Consider the following 16,205-nt stretch of genomic DNA (forward strand, 5'->3'; position numbering starts at 1 on the left):
ATTTCTCCCTCCAGCGTCAGTTCCCATCCTCCAGGTAAGATATTAGACCGCTTAATCCGTGAATAATCAGAGAAGTATTAAAGGCCGTCAGATTAAAGCCCTAAAATTAATATTTCGGGAAATATTTTAAAAGATTAAAAAACAAATGGCTTTGATCTGAAAATTTTTTTAAGCCAAATAGTGTTATTCAGAAAGGAAATAAATTAGGATCCATTAGGAAGACGCTAAATAGGAAGGGCTCTTAAATATAGATTTACTTTCAAAAGCATAATGGCTGTTTTGTAACATAAAAAACCAAAAAAATTATTATTTATTAAAAAATGTTGTCTAGTCATTAAATTGTGTAAAATTAAAATAGTTTTAACAACATTAAATTTGATTTTTAAGTATTTTTTTTAAGAAAGCTGAAGATCTTTATTGAATACTGATAATGGATTGTATTATGTTTTTAAAGAAAATGTTACTACATGTATAAATTATGTTCATTTCTATATACATATATATGATTTTATACAAAAGCTTAAGTGAATTTTGATTGGATGGATTACTTCATTGGTTTTAAGAATTATACTTATAATTATTATGAAGGACTTGGAAAAAATAAAAGGATATTTACCTCTGTATCAATTTACTTTTAACAAGTCCTTTATTCTTAAAGTCTTTGCAAGCTATCAAAATATTTTAATAAAATTGATGCTGTTTGATATACAAAATGAAAGTGCTCGCATCTATTCGAATGTAAGAAATAATAATATTCAACTTGAGATTATTTGAGTTTCGTCATTTTCTCTAACCCTTGCATAAATGTATTATTGCAATTGTTGAAGTTGGATTTTTATTGTACGGATTGTACAAACGTTCTGATGTCAAACGGGTTGAGAGTTGCCCTCGTCTCATCCTTTTTACGATTTGTTAACATTTCGTTGCCCTCGACTCAGTGCCTTTCCTTTTCTTCCAATGGCAATGGCCATAAAATTCCCATAATTGTCCATTGCAGCGTTAAATTTGGCAACTGCCGCTTGAAGCGGGAAAGGAAATCCGTAGAAGCGCTTCGAGGGAGAAAGGGAATAGAGATAGAGCCAGGGCTAGGGGTGAACACAAAGACCCGGGGTTTCTTAACAATTGTGCTGTCATAATTTACTGACTGAGCTGGCGCACGCATGTATTTGTTTAGCTAATTAACATTAATTAGTCACTTTCTTTTGATGACTCGAATAATTTGTTTGGATCCTTGGTCTTGACAAATTAAATTTATTCGGATGTTGCTGCTGTGTCAATCGATAAAAAAGCGCCAACTAACTACACACAATGTCGTGCGACCTACCACGCCCCCCGCCCCCATCCCACCGAAATCTCGGCCATAGATGGCGCTGTGGTGCGCGCGTGTTAAGTATTCAAATCAGCCCCCAAAAACGGGCAATAAGAGCGGCGGGCGGTGAGTCAGAGAGCGCTTTCCGAAGAGCGAAGGCCTTCACACGTACACTGTGCGTGTGTTGTGTGTGTTCGCCCTCAGTGACCCTCGGTGACTTGGAGCACCTGCTGAGCTCAGCGAATTCCAATCCCAAGTCCCAGTCCCAGTCATTGCGATAGCATCTTTACTTCAAAACAGGCTAGTTGAAAAAGTGGATTTTTTGTTCCCCCCCAGCAATATTTGTAACTCTCTTTGTGAGTAACCCCCTCCCCCCCACCATTTGCACAGTCTGGGATCCACACACACGCTGTATACAGTGTACGTGTGCATAACGCGCCACAAGAGAGCAACCCACCACCAGCAGCAACATCAACGGCACAGCAGCAACATCGGCGCATGTCCGCGCTCTCTTTCGTGTCACACGGACAGGGACGGACAGGAAGACACACACACACACAGTCGCAGGATGGCGCCGCTGCCTTTTGTTGGCCTCTTGACTCTTAAGGCGAGACAGGGAGAGCGAGAGAACGCCACCGCTTCTGGTTCTGTGTTGTCGGTGTGCCTGTGCCAGCGATATGTTGTCGCCGTGCGTTGCTGCTTGTCAGTGTAGATTTGTGCTTCGCTCTGTTCGGTTGGAAGGCGCGCGGGCGTCCAGCAGCAACAGCAACAACAGCAACAACAACAGCAGCAACACCCAAGACAAGCGGCCCTGCAACTTCGTCGAGGACTGGGACTTGAGCGATTTTAAACTCGCCGTCCATTCAGCTTAGAGTGTTCCGCTCGCACGGTTCAAAAATACAACTTGAAAATCGAAAAAAAAAAAATAAAAAAATAAAACGTTTTTGGAATCGTAAAAATAAATTAAATGAAAAAGCTAAAATCAAAATCAAAACACCAAGTCCCCCGGCGATGTGAGGAGAAATAATAACATTTTGTTAACTGTTGCAAACATTGCGTTTAATTGTTTGTTTTGGTCGTAAAATCAAATTTTATGACCAGCAACATAAAAAAGCGAGCGCCAGTAGCAGCAGCAACAACAACTACTGCAGGCCTCACAAATAATAAACTATTTATGATAATTATAAAAAAAGAAAATAATAACAAAGGCGAGACAAGAAAAAATAAAGTGAAGAGAAAACTTTAACTGAAAACGGGAAAATTTGAAAATTTTTGAAAATTGGAATAACCAACTGAAAACTGAAAACTGAAAAAAGCCAATTTGAAAATATTGCGTGAGTTTCTGGCGACCGCAAACACCCTGTGAAACCGAAACTGATTCGATCCCCTGTGCAACAACAAAGTGACTCTCTTCGCCCGCTCTTTAGGCTGTGTGCGTGTGTGCGTAAGTCGGCGTGTGCGTGTGACCGCTGGCAGACGTCTGTGTGCGTGTGCGGTACGCAACTAAAAAGGGCAGCAAAACTTTACGCAGCTTTGGATATTAACAAAAACTTGAAAACAGAGCCGATAAAAAATATAACAGAAATTAAATTGTTAAAAAGGCGTCAAGTGGGGGAGTGAGAGAAAGACAGAGACAGAGACAGAAACAGAGGTCGGTGGGTCGAGGCGATCGACCGCACTGCACCGCCTTAACCCTCGCCGCCGCAGTTCGAGTGCAACGCGTCCAAGATAACCGTAAATATTCCACCCCTCCCCCAGACCCCAACCATCCCGCTGGCGTGCGCTCTCTACGACCCCCACGATGTCTCGGCAGTCGGGTCGCACGCCGCTGCCGGGGCGTGGTGGGGGCATCACACACACACCCACTCCCACGTACCCACCGCCCACCCGCATCCGCATCCGCATCCCCAGGCGCATCCCTCGCTACCCGCCATGCAGCAACACCACCTGCAACAGCAGCAGCAGCAGCAACAGCAGCAGCAGCAGCAGCAGGAGCAACAGCATCTGCAGGAGCAGCAGCATCTGCAGCAACTGCACCACCATGCGCACCATCACCTGCCTCAGCCTCTGCACACCACCAGCCATCACCACAGCGCGCATCCCCACCTGCAGCAGCAGCAGCAACAACAGCAACAGCAGCAGCAGCAGCAGCAACATGCAGTCGTCGCCTCCTCGCCATCCTCGGTACTCCAGCAACAGCAACAGCAATCGACTCCCACCACACATTCCACGCCCACGCATGCGGTCATGTACGAGGATCCTCCGCCTGTGCCAATTGTCGCCGTGCAGCAGCAACATCTCCCCGCTCCGCAGCAGCAACAACAGCAGCAGCAGCAACACCAACAGCAGCAGCAGCAGCAACAGCTGGCGACAACACCGGTGGCCGGCGCCCTTAGTCCCGCCCAAACACCCACTGGACCCTCCGCCCAACAACAACAACAGCAGCAACATCTCACTTCGCCCCACCACCAGCAACTGCCGCAGCAACAACAGACCCCAAATAGTGTTGTCAGTGGCGCCTCCGCGAATCTCCAGCAGCAGCAACAGCAGCAGCAGAATGCTGCAGTCGCGCCTGGCCAGACACAAATCGTTGCGCCGACAGCGGCGAGTGTTTCTCCCTCCAGTGTTAGTTCTCAGAAGGAAGGTGAGATCCCAAAAATATTGCCAACCATGGGTAAACTGAAGTCTCGTTGGGGATAGTAAAATGTTCCACAAATATTCGACACATATCGACATTCCTATTGGGAACCAAAACTAAACTAAATCTGATAGCTTCTTAAATAAACTTGGAAAAGTTTAATTCTGAACAGACCATCAGCATTTAATTTTTGTGTTCTGCTTGAGAAGTCTTAAAGGGTTTTTCATGACCTCAAATGAAAATTTGTGGACTTATATTGTTCAGAAAATGTTTCTGTTCCTGGTTATAATTAAATTTTTATGTTAACCAACTAGAAACTCTTATAAAAATGTTTACGTATTTTTTGAATGGTTTGAATTTGTTTGGCTATATGTATTATTGGCAAAATGAATTGTAAGTTTTTGTTTTTTTTCGAGCAAAAAAAATCCCAATTTTGATTTTATTTTGCTCTCTGTCTATAAAATTATAAATTGATATGATATTTGATGATAAGGATTTTGATTGATGGTGACGATTATAATTATGATATATTACTTATATTTTCATAATATAAAGAGATAAATAATTAAATTAATTGAAAGAATTAGAAAGCTAGTTGTTAAATTGTTTCCATATTTGTCGAAACGTTTTGACACACTTAAAACTTAGGAAACAATGTTCATACTAAGTGAAATAATGCAACTACGATCAAGTGACCCGTGAATGAGATCGAGTTAAGCAATCATAAATAGTCATAAATAAATGTAAGATTTACCAGACTTTGAATAAACATTAATAGCATCCAATCCGCGCTCTGCCTTTGCTTTCAGACGTTAATATGTCCATCCAATTAGCGCCACTGCACATACCCGCCATCCGGCCGGGTCCGGGATTCGATACGGACGCCTCGGCGGCGGTCAAGCGGCACACGGCCCCCTGGCCCTACAACGATGAGTTCAACCAGTACCACGCCTCTGCGTCACAGTACTACGATCGCAAGCACATGTTCTCCTACTACCCAGACACCCAGTTTCAGGTGAGTGTCCGAGGTCGTCACGCCGACCACCACCCACCACCCACCACCCACCATACCCCTCACACCCCTGTGGCGTAAACAACTCGGTTCCAATCCAACCCCCTTTTCCCCTATTCGCAGCAGTACTGGCCGCCCAACTACCGCACCGACCAGACGACCTCCGCGGCGGCGGTGGCCTACATGAACGATGCGGAGCGCCACGTGAGCGCCGCCGCCCGCCAGTCCGTCGAGGGCACCTCGACGTCCAGCTACGAGCCGCCCACCTACTCCTCGCCGGGCGGACTGCGCGGCTATCCCAGCGAGAACTACTCCAGCTCAGGTGAGTCCGACGAAAGTCGGCACATGCACATTTAAGCGCGACGAGGTTGGCACTCGGAAAAAAATGTTCATAATTATTAAGAACTTTAGATTATCTTTTTTATTATAAAATTATTTTCAATTGAGTTCTAAAACACATTTTGATCATGTTTGTATTGATTCCATTTTAATTTAAAAGAATTTTTAAAATTCGAACTGTATTAATTATATTTATTTTCTTGGGTATAAATTTAATGAATAATTTTTTGCCAATTGGTCAGAATTAATAGTTTTAATATTAAATCTTGAGGAGTTATTTTTAAATAATTATATTTAATGCTGCTTTAAATAGTATTGACAATGGTTTCATATTTAAATTATAAATATACATATATAAAGTAATATTTCTTATCTATCAAAAAATACAGTTTAAAAAAAAGTTTGTCAATTTTTCTATGTGCATTTTACGTTCTGCTGTTGTTGTGTTGCTGGTTTTGTCACCGTATCGCTTGGAATGGCGAATTGCGAAACCGGCAAGTTTGCCGTTCAATTAGCGTACTGCAAAACAGCCCATAAATCGATTCTCGCTATTTGGCTAGCGTTACGCCTTAATGTGGGTGTGAAAGTCATTGGAAGTGCATTCTATGGGGGTTGTCCGTTTATGTTCGCTTCTTATCACTAGAAGTTTTCAAACCTTCAAAAAATATCTGTCAACTTTTCATATTTTCCTGGGTATTCCCCAACAGTAAATACAGGTGTTTATCGCGGAATATATCATTAAAGCAGGCATTTCCACGGCCTCTCCAGCCAATTTTACAACGATGATGAAGGTCTGAAAGGAACTTGAAGTATTAGTCAATATGACAACTCATAAATGTTCAAAATTAAAAAGCACTCAAGAGACAAGTATGGCGTAATTTTTAACTTCACCCCAATTTATGTGTATATATGTTTTCGAAAATAATTTTGACCTAATATATTTTGTGGGTAATTAAATAAATAAATTTTAAAATAAATACTTTCAAACTTAAAGGTAAAGGAAAAAAACTATTAAGTGTTAACTAAATAATGCCTTAGATAATTCGATTCAAGCCGCAGATTAAAATATCATTTAAATGAAAATAAATCCAACTTGTCACTTATTTTCTACATTAATTTAATTGCTTCATTTGGGCGGCCAATGAGCGGGAACGAATGTTTTCATTAAACTTACCCACTCGGGTGTGAATGGGCCTCATGCCAATTCGAAGCTCCGCTCCCCGAACCGCACCAATTAAGGGGCCATAAACGCTGAATTGAATAATTTTGTAATAGGCTTATTGCTAAACAATTTCCTTAATTGCTCTATAAACTTAACGATCTGATATTGCACCGAACGCAACCACATCAGCGGACCACCCGTACTTTTTATACAAAGTAAAACACATGTGGCTTAACCCTTTTAATGTTGTGATATTTTAGGAGCTTCCGGTGGATTGTCGGTGGGTGCAGTGGGTCCTTGCACGCCCAACCCAGGACTGCACGAGTGGACCGGCCAGGTGTCCGTCCGGAAAAAGCGGAAGCCGTACTCCAAGTTCCAGACCCTGGAGCTGGAGAAGGAGTTCCTCTTCAATGCGTATGTGTCCAAGCAGAAGCGCTGGGAGTTGGCCAGGAATTTGCAGTTGACCGAGCGACAGGTGAGCGATTGATGAATAGGATGTAGAATAATATGTTTTACACAAAACGAATTTCCCCTCCATCCAGGTCAAAATATGGTTCCAGAATCGGCGCATGAAGAACAAGAAGAACTCGCAGCGCCAGGCCAATCAGCAGAACAACAACAACAACTCGAGCAGCAACCACAACCACTCGCAGGCGACCCAGCAGCACCACAGCAGCCACCACCTGAGCCTCGGCCTGAACATGGGTCATCATGCCACCAAGATGCACCAGTGACCCTTGGACAACAGCAGCGCGGGCGCCATGGGCTTTGCCACCTACTAGCAGTTAGCCAACCCGAGTTCGGGGAACCCCAACTCGAATCCCACCCCAATGTCCGATCCGAACCACCATCATCTGATCAAGAACGAGCTGGCCATGGACTTTCCGTGTTAGCCCCAGCGACTGGATACAGAGACTCCAGCCAGGCCGAGGCCAGTCGGTTAAATGTACAAAGACCAGAGATCTCTAGGATGCAGGATGGGAGTATGCAGCCAGGAGGAGGAGGAGGAGCAGGACGAGGACGAGGAGGATGATGAGTTTCTGCCCAGGAGTGCGCAGGCGTCGCTGGTGTGTGACCGACCGACGTTGATGGAAATGCAGTTAATTATTAAGTCAGTTCTACGGATCGCAGAGATCCACACGCAACACGATAATGCAGCTTAGTTCGGTAGTTGAATATAGATACGAGTAAGATGAAGCAGCAGCAGTAGCAGATGCACTTGAAATTCGCAACTGTACGAAAAAATATATGTATGTACGATTTCTCTCAACGCTCTCATTAACCTAGGCGAGCACTATGAATTTTCCGAACTATAAATTATGAATATGAATATACTTAAACGTCAGTGAATATAACCCCGCATAAATTATGAATACACGCGTTCGAGTAGTAGATTTTACCATAACTATCCATGTAAGAGTGGCCAGAAGGCGGCCGAGTTAGGCAGAGAGAGAGCACTTTGTAGACCCAGCTAAATGTTCTTTAAACAAAACAAATTGTTTAACAATTTTCGGACCCCTCACAGCCCCCGCAAACACCTACACACACTCACACACACACACACACTCACACTCCGCAGTCTAGGATAAATTTTGTCGTGTAATGTTCGTCGTGTCGTGTCCTTTGATACCTTCTAAGTTCCTGTATATAAACTAAGACATCGCGCTGATTTACGGCCGAAGCAAGCACTCGATAACTAAATTAAAACATATATATATATATATTGCGTACCCGCAGAGATATTCAATATGTGTACGATAGGAACTCGAACTCGATTTTAGCAAATGGTTACTCGTAAGTCGCAAATTTTCGATGAGTGTGTGCATGTTTACTCCACAGTTGAAGTCGCTTTCGAATTAAATTAACTCTTAAACCAAGAAAATACAAAACAAAACAACTCGTAAAGCTAAAGCAAGAAAAACTAAAGAGAAGTACACCTTACTGAAGTAAGCGAGTGTGAAAACGACGGAGGGGAGATGTCGAGGCGGAGTAATTAGCATACCGTAACAGCTACTTATATAACTTACACATAGTACATATAGTAATCGTACATATGCATACATATATTTTCATGTGTATCGACGCCGCTTGATCCTGATATTAAGTCTAAGTTTAGTTGTGTTGTGTAATTATCGATTTTGTTAATGTTTTGCCCCGAGCATTATATTATTATGCTAAACCTATACCTACACCTAAACCTATACCTATGCCTATCATTATATGTGTATAATTAGCCTATACATACTTGATGAAGAAATGATTTCACCCACTGCTTTATTCATGTTCTTGTATTATTATTATTTCGAGCCCTCGATAAGTTGTAGTCTAAAGTCGGTTATGTTTATGATTATGTTCGATTATAGTTTGTTTAGTGAATTTTAATCTAGCGTTAGCAATTCTCTTTTTTAAAAAGTTAATTATTGTGAATAAAATACAGCAAGTTGCAGCAGTGCAAAAATATACACACAATTCAAAAGTATCCCAACTATGTACTTCGCGGTTTTATGCTAGCCTCTCTACATTCTACAACATTTTTGATTTATGTTCATGGACATTCGTTCTGATTTTCCACCCATTCCTTCGGTAAGTACACCAAAGAGGAGGATGTTGACACATCGCAAACGACCTCTCACCATCGAATTTATTCATAGACATCCAGATACTCGTACTCGTACAAAACGTAAAGCAAAATACGTATGTACTGCACTTACTCGTAAGCAGATCAGTTCGTAGTCGTCACTCTCGCAGCCAAAAAGAACAAAATAAGCTTTCTGATCATCAAACGAACACTTTCTCAATACCTTACTTTCCTCGTACATTTTTCGTTATTCTCCTTTGTTCTTTGAGTTTTTGTTACACTCTGTTTTTGCCACTGGTATTGTAATACAGCGCTTAAATAAATTAAAACTAGAATTAATAGTCTTGTTTCGGCATATGTCTTAAGATTAAATAAATTATTATGTAACTGTGTTTTCTGAACTTTTCTTAATGTTTAAAAGTATTTGTGATTCCGTGATGTATAGGAAGGTAATTGCATTGACTGATAGAAATGGTAAGAATCCAATCAGCTACTTTTAATTCCGTTTACAGCACCTTCAATCACTGCAACCAATAGGTAATAGACTTTTAATTATATGATGTGTATATGGAGAACAATATTGAATGACTGGCGAAAGCCAAAGTTAAGATTGATTTGTTGTCTAGTTAATGAGTATCATATATCACTTTAAGACATATTTATTGATTGGTAGGTTATGATTTTGTGGTGGTAAAAGCTCAGTATTCCGCGAAAGCTAACTGAAAGTTTTTTGCTTAACTAACTTCAATATACAATGAATATTCATAAAAGTTGGTTTCCGGTTGATGAAGGAATTTTCTTTGACTCAGAATTGTTTTTTGATATTTTTATCAGGTTGCTCATTTATAGTTCTGCCAAAAATAGTCCATAAATTCAATGTCAGTTGGGGACATTTAGATGTAAGAATCTCATTAGATTTATTGATTTATTGAAATGCCCACATTTTTTTCATATTGAAAATGAAAGACTAAACATAAACCTAACATTATTCTACTTATTTAATTTTATTATCCTGACGCCAGTGCGCCAGTCACAATAGATTCACAATTAATTAATTAATACTTATTTAAATAGCTAATTGATTTAATTGATATTATTCCTGTTAAAGCGTGCTTTATTAGGGAACAAATAAGTAAGAGTACGTTTGCTTTTTTTATTTAAAACAGATTAGGGCCACCTACCATCTCAAGTTTTTCCACTTTTACGCCCGCAATTCGTGAAACTCTGTCCTGGCAGTTTTCGACATGCTTGAGTTATTGTAGAGTGACTTCGGTAATTTCTATCGACAAATACAGATATTTTCTTAATCTAACCACGATTTTAGATGTTATTGAGAAAAATTTGGCTTTTTCGATAGATGTCATCGCTCTTAGCCTGAAGTGATGACGCAGCAGTTCGACAGATGGCGCCACATAAAAACCGATTGCTTGGGTTTCGCAATTGAGGGAATCTTACATTTGAAATTGATGATCTTTGTAACGGGTATCTAATAGTCGGGACACTCGACTAAAGCGTTCCTTCTTCTGTTTTTCTTCTCCTTTTTTCTTTGAACTACTATGAATGTATTATACAACATTTCTTTAGAAATATTATTTTGATTTTTATTATAGTTGGGAGATAAAAAAAAATAAAAGCCCTAAATAGGCACTAAAATCAATTTTTGGCACAAATATTTTATAGGCTTATTTTTATATAATAATATGTATAATTTTTATTTAAAAGTTAAGCAACAATTGGATCATAACAAAGTAAAGTAACAGGAATTAAACACCACAGTTATTGATTAAGAAGACGCGTTCTCTGTCGGCTTCTTAACCAGAGGTCGTCCTGATGCCTACTCTTCAGTCATCTTCTGGTCGTGCGGCTTGCCAAGGAAACTGCTATGCGATTGCTGTGGGCTCGAAGCCGCTCGATATTTCGGCTTGAATGACTGTTGATCGCTCCCTTACTGAAGGAATGTGAAGATCATTTGTTAGGGGAACATTTTCCACATACTACACATATGGTGAATATTAAACATATGCAGCTCCCGGTTGTTTTTTAAACTTCGACTATTTTCATAGGCTGTAGGATTCATGGCGTAGAAATACAACCAAAACAATTTAAAGCTTAGTTTTAATAAGAGTAATTGGCAATTTCTATCATTTTATTTACTATTGTGGTATCAATTTACCAATTTTATCAATAGTCTAAAATTAATGTAACCATTGTTTCGTTTCTATGACAATTTTTTTTTTGGGTCCACCTTTTTAAAACAAAATTTCTTTGTTGGCGGGCATTAGCCATCTTTTTTTAATTTTAGTTGTTGTAAGTGCTGAAAATTACTTTCAATGTGAATTTATTAGGCACAAGCAATTTTTACCGAAAAATTTGTTGTTGTACTAAAACAGTTTTTTTTTAATTAAACTGAGCAGAATTTCTGGTAGTTTTAATATTAAAACCCTTTCCCCCCATTCCGTTAAATAGCGCCACCCAGCCCTGAATCTGTCATTGGCTAACTCACAAGGTAACTCTCTTTTTTTTTTAAAGCGTTACATTTTTAAATACTTCTTTTTCTCTGTGTACTTATTGGCAATTTTGATTACCGACGTTGATGTCACTTTTGGCATATGTTAATTTTCTTCACTTTAAAGTGTCAAATCTAATTGGTTTGATTTTTTACGATTTTGATGAGGTTACACACTTGAAATTTGTGAAACATTTCTAAATCATTTCGTATCCTAAAAATAAAAATGTTGTAGGTGGAAAGACATGACATTCGATTTATGCAAAGCATTAGTATAAATTAAGATTACTTCTCTACGAACTCTTTGTCTTTTCAATATATGTATAAATAATGGCCATAGCTAATGTGATGCGATGGGATCGAACAAATGGATTCAAAGATGGCTAAAAGTTGTAACTCTAAACTAACAAATCATTATCAAAATCAAATATTTGCATAGATAATTGCCTTCTCTTTCAGTCGTAAAAATAAACCCTGCAATCTCATGTTTGTTTAAATGGTATTCAACCCTGCCAAGGGGTTGGACGAAGTCGATAAATGCAGACATATATATACACGGGGTCTTCGTGCACATACATATGTACCTTCTGACATATAGATATATCTACTTATATAAATTTAAATAAGTTTTCATCGATGCTGAGCTTAGAGGCTTCTGGGGAGGAAAATACCGTAAAATGCACCCTGCTATGTAAACACAGGCATTTCCCCTCTTCGAAGGTTCGCAGATTGCGAGATAAAGTGCCTCGGTTCTGTTCGGTTTCATGCGTTTTTTATGTTATGTACAAGAAGACGCTTTCACCCATCGAACAGCTTTCGTTGGGTTGAGTTTATTTGGGTGGGATTGGGGATGGGTTCGGTGGGTAGTTGCGTCCAACGAAACAAACAACCACCAAACTTTTAGTTTTCGGTGGTGCGAGAATTTTAAAGTAAATCGATTACTTCGCTTATGTATCAAATTTAGCTAACTGATTTAGATATCCTGATATCTCTATCTCTCTCTAGCTCAGTTGGGTTGTCGACTTAAAAGTTATAACTAATTTCTTAGACTTTTCTAAGAGTTGTCTCAGTTCCGTAAAATTGGTTCGATGCATTACTTTGTTTTTAATCTGAAAATATATATATTCTTCTGACAAGTGATCGGCGTAGGACAGATAAAACAAGATGGAAAACTAGTTTTGGAAAGATTATGCTTATATAATTTGTATCATAAATATCATAGTGTTAAAACTTTTCCTAAATTGGAGTCCGCAAGATCCAACTTAAGTACTACCTGCAATAAAAGAATAACACTGGGAAAATTTTAACCGTATAGCTTTCAAACTGAGTGACTAGTTTGGCTAGATCAAAGCGGCTTTTGATAGTGATCAGGAATATTTATACTTAATATGGTCAGTCCCCAGCGGCGAAAATTGTCAGTAATCAGGAGAGAATGGATTAAAGCCTGGTTTACGTAGCTATAGGCATGGCCGCCTTGTAATGCAGGATTTATACAAACTGCATCACACGTATTGGAAAAGCCGAATCGACGGGTCCCATTGTAATTAAATTTACAAATGAAAATACGTATACTGAATTGTAAACTGTAATTTTTACTGGGTGTACTTTCTACCCAATGGGCCACTGCGTAACTTTTAACTTTTTAAACTATATCTAAAACAAAATTGTTATTATTGGAGTTCTGAAGCACAAATCAATTACAACTTCGCTGACTAAAAAAAGAAAATGTAACCAACTATTTGTGTGCTTACAATTTTGTTCAGACCCCAATCACCATTTCGCCGCTGGGACATGTCTTCCTCACTGCATTTGAAATTTTCTGACTGAATTTATAATACTCTTTGCAAGGTATACAAATGAGGTCGTGGGACATACACACTGGTTAAAATGGGCGAAAATAATTAAATACTATTACTAATATTAAACAAATACAAAGGCAATCCATTATGCACACGATTGGGTTCCCAATTAAGCACTCAATTTAGTAGCACTGCCAAGGTAAATTTCACAGCGAGCTGTTCACATAGTGACGATGTGAACCAAGAGTGTGATACAATGGTTTGAATGGATTTATTAAATATCTGTCAAAACATGTTAAACGCTAATGCCCATGGAAAATCAATTAGTTCAGCGGTCTGCACGCTGATATTGAGACATATTTTCTTTAAAGCTTGATAATGATTAAACATTTAAGTTCAAAACAAAAAGTTCACGTATACATCAAGAATGAGGTATGAAAAAAATAAGGAAAAAACTTCTTTTGGCAAGGAAAATACGTGGTTTGGTGCGAAGATAATATATTCATATATATATCACCGTTGCGATTTGAATATTATTATTGTCTTTTCTCAAATTTTAATTGAAAGAATGAACATTTTTAATTAGTAAATCACTTAAGACACAAATAATCTTCCAGTTGATTTTTAACTTTGGCTTAACTAAATTTCCAAGAAATATATTTTCCACCGCATGACTTCTTAACATATAAGTTGGATTAAATGTATTTCTTGACTACATTGAGGGTTAAAACACTTTATACCCGAGGGATCCATGTCGAATTTGCGGCATATGCGGGGTAATGCTAAAAAGTTGTCGCAAGTGCCCGTCGATGGCTGAAAATATGTACCTAATTCAATACGATTCGATCTGGTAATCAAAAGATAAGCGCGCGGAGAACCCCAGACGGGATTTAGAGGCCATTGGGGGTTGAAGAAGTCAGATGCGCAGAATGTCGAAGGAATAACAATCAAATGATTAGAGCGACGGCCCAACAACAACCACCGTGCTGGGAAACTGGAATTCAAAATTGACCCGTCGTCGATGTCGTCAGCCTCGAAACTTTAGCTTTGGCTTTGGTTCAGGTTGGGATTCAGTTTCAAATTCAGCTTCAGCTTTGGATATACGGGTTGAGCGACGGGCCTGGGCCTGGGACTTGTTTCGCACATAAAGATACAAATGTATCTGCGCCAGACAGCAAATGGCGTATATAAAATGATTGGACATGAGTCGATGTACGTATGTACCCCGGAGTGTGTATGTCGGGGCCCCAGTCGGGTGGTTGTTCCGACCGAGCTATGAGGCCGTTGAGCGAAAGGGACGGCAGCTCGGGGCCGAGAGAGAGGCAAGATACACGCGCGTTTTATGACCCGCCGCGTTGCCTTTTGCCGCCGCTTCCCTTGGCTTTTCATCTTTTGGCATTGGGTCTTCGCCTGGCATTCTCATTCTCATTTCCTTGGCGTTCTCGCAAGTGTTGCCATCGCGGCAGCGCTGCCCGGGTTTACGACCTTCTGGTTGGGTTCTTTTCCCGCTTTTCGCTTCTGGGGTCTCTCTGTTCTACGTTCTCCGTTCTCGGTTCTCTATTCCGAGGTCTCTGTTCTCTGTTCTCCGTTCTCCGTTGTCCGTTCTCTGTTTTTGTGCCATGCTCACCTCGCATCCTCACATCCTCGCCGGCATCTCGACAACCACCTCGGCGTATCTGTATCTATGTATCTGCGTATCTGTATCTGCGCCTGTTCGCCGACTGCGCTGCAACCGAGCCGAGCGGCGAACCCAACCGCCTTGTGTCAAAGTGAACAGCAAATATTATTTTTTGGACACTTTGCCATCAGGTCGCCGTCGCGTCGCCCGGAGCTGAAAGACTCTTACTCGTCCTCGTCTTCGTCCTCGTTCTGCTCCCCGTTCGGTGGCCATTGTCCTGCGGAGCTCCTGGAGTTCCAGTGCCCGTTGTCGCATTTGAGGTCCGACTGTGGGTCCCGGAGCCACGGCCTTCGTCTGCGGCGGCAGAGTGCACCAATTGTGTTTAATTGAATCCGACAACAAAAGCCAGAAACGCTGCAAAAGGGACCCCAAAAGTATACCAAAGGCATGGCCAAAGTATAAAAAGAAAATGGAAGATGTGGCTGTAAATCAAGAAGAGCCGGTTCGGGTTCGTTTGTTGCCAAAAATACAAGAATTAATTATAATAATGACAAAGAACAAGCACTTCAACGACCCCACTCCGCGTCCGCATTCGCATTCGCATTCGCATCCGCATCCGCGCGCGTTCGGTTGGCCAATTGTGAATGTGGATTACAAATTCGCGTGTGCGAGCTGAGGAAAGAATATATGGAATATGGAAAAACAAAAGGGAAAAAATGAGTTTACCAGCATTTCCGCCTTGCGGTTTGGCAGCTGAAGGGCCGGTGGAGCTGCTTTTAGACCGGGCTCCTCGAGTGCGCGGGGCGTGACTTCAATTAAAGTGATTTGTGGCCTCCGTTTCTGACATCCGAGACGTAAATAGCGGCCCTGAATTATGGTGCTGCTAAAATATGAATATTGGAACATAGTCCTCGGCCCACCGGCCAAACGCTCGCCAGTCACGCATCCCCACCTGAATCCGCCCCAAAGTTGGCTAATTGATGGGCTTCTAACTAGAGGTAAGTACATCTGGTTCAATTACCTGGTATAATAACAAAGATAATACATTTAAAATTTAATGTAAATGCAGACATGATTTATATATGTGTACGTACATGGGAAAGGCGATAATTAAAATTGCAAGACAAATTTTTGTAATCAAATCTTGTAGCAGATTGGTAAAGATCTGATCAGATGTATAAGTCTCAGGAAGTATAAATATATATATATATATATTGTTTAACCACTTTAATTTTATACACTTA

General features: G+C 40.4%; 2 protein-coding genes across 5 annotated transcripts in view; both read left to right on the forward strand.

Annotated features, from left to right (window-relative positions):
• Window positions 1–2,563: 2,563 nt before the first annotated feature.
• Window positions 2,564–8,939, forward strand: LOC108135206 (homeobox protein abdominal-B). 2 transcript variants are annotated; one of them, XM_017255834.2, is made up of 5 exons: window positions 3,144–3,953; window positions 4,757–4,962; window positions 5,083–5,281; window positions 6,721–6,935; window positions 7,003–8,939. In XM_017255834.2, exons 1-5 carry the CDS (start codon window positions 3,242–3,244, stop codon window positions 7,192–7,194), a joined length of 1,524 nt encoding a protein of 507 aa, XP_017111323.2. In that variant the 5' UTR covers window positions 3,144–3,241; the 3' UTR covers window positions 7,195–8,939. The 2 variants fall into 2 exon arrangements, 1 of the variants encoding a protein (XP_017111323.2); XR_005977628.1 differs by lacking the exons at window positions 6,721–6,935; window positions 7,003–8,939 and having other exon boundaries at window positions 2,564–3,953; window positions 5,086–5,176.
• A 5,825-nt stretch (window positions 8,940–14,764) lies between these two features.
• Window positions 14,765–16,205, forward strand: part of LOC121467577 — a 108,001-nt gene continuing 106,560 nt past the window's right edge. Inside the window, exon 1 of one of the 3 annotated variants that reach the window (XM_041709321.1) lies at window positions 14,765–15,959. In XM_041709321.1, the coding sequence (XP_041565255.1) occupies window positions 15,836–15,959 (124 nt within the window). In that variant the 5' untranslated portion in view covers window positions 14,765–15,835. The remainder of the gene's footprint in view (window positions 15,960–16,205) is intronic. The other 2 variants (XM_041709320.1, XR_005977637.1) reach the window with 2 other exon arrangements.

The sequence above is a fragment of the Drosophila elegans genome, unplaced genomic scaffold (assembly GCF_018152505.1).
Source record: "Drosophila elegans isolate 14027-0461.03 unplaced genomic scaffold, ASM1815250v1 contig_476, whole genome shotgun sequence".
Lineage (NCBI taxonomy): Eukaryota > Metazoa > Arthropoda > Insecta > Diptera > Drosophilidae > Drosophila > Drosophila elegans.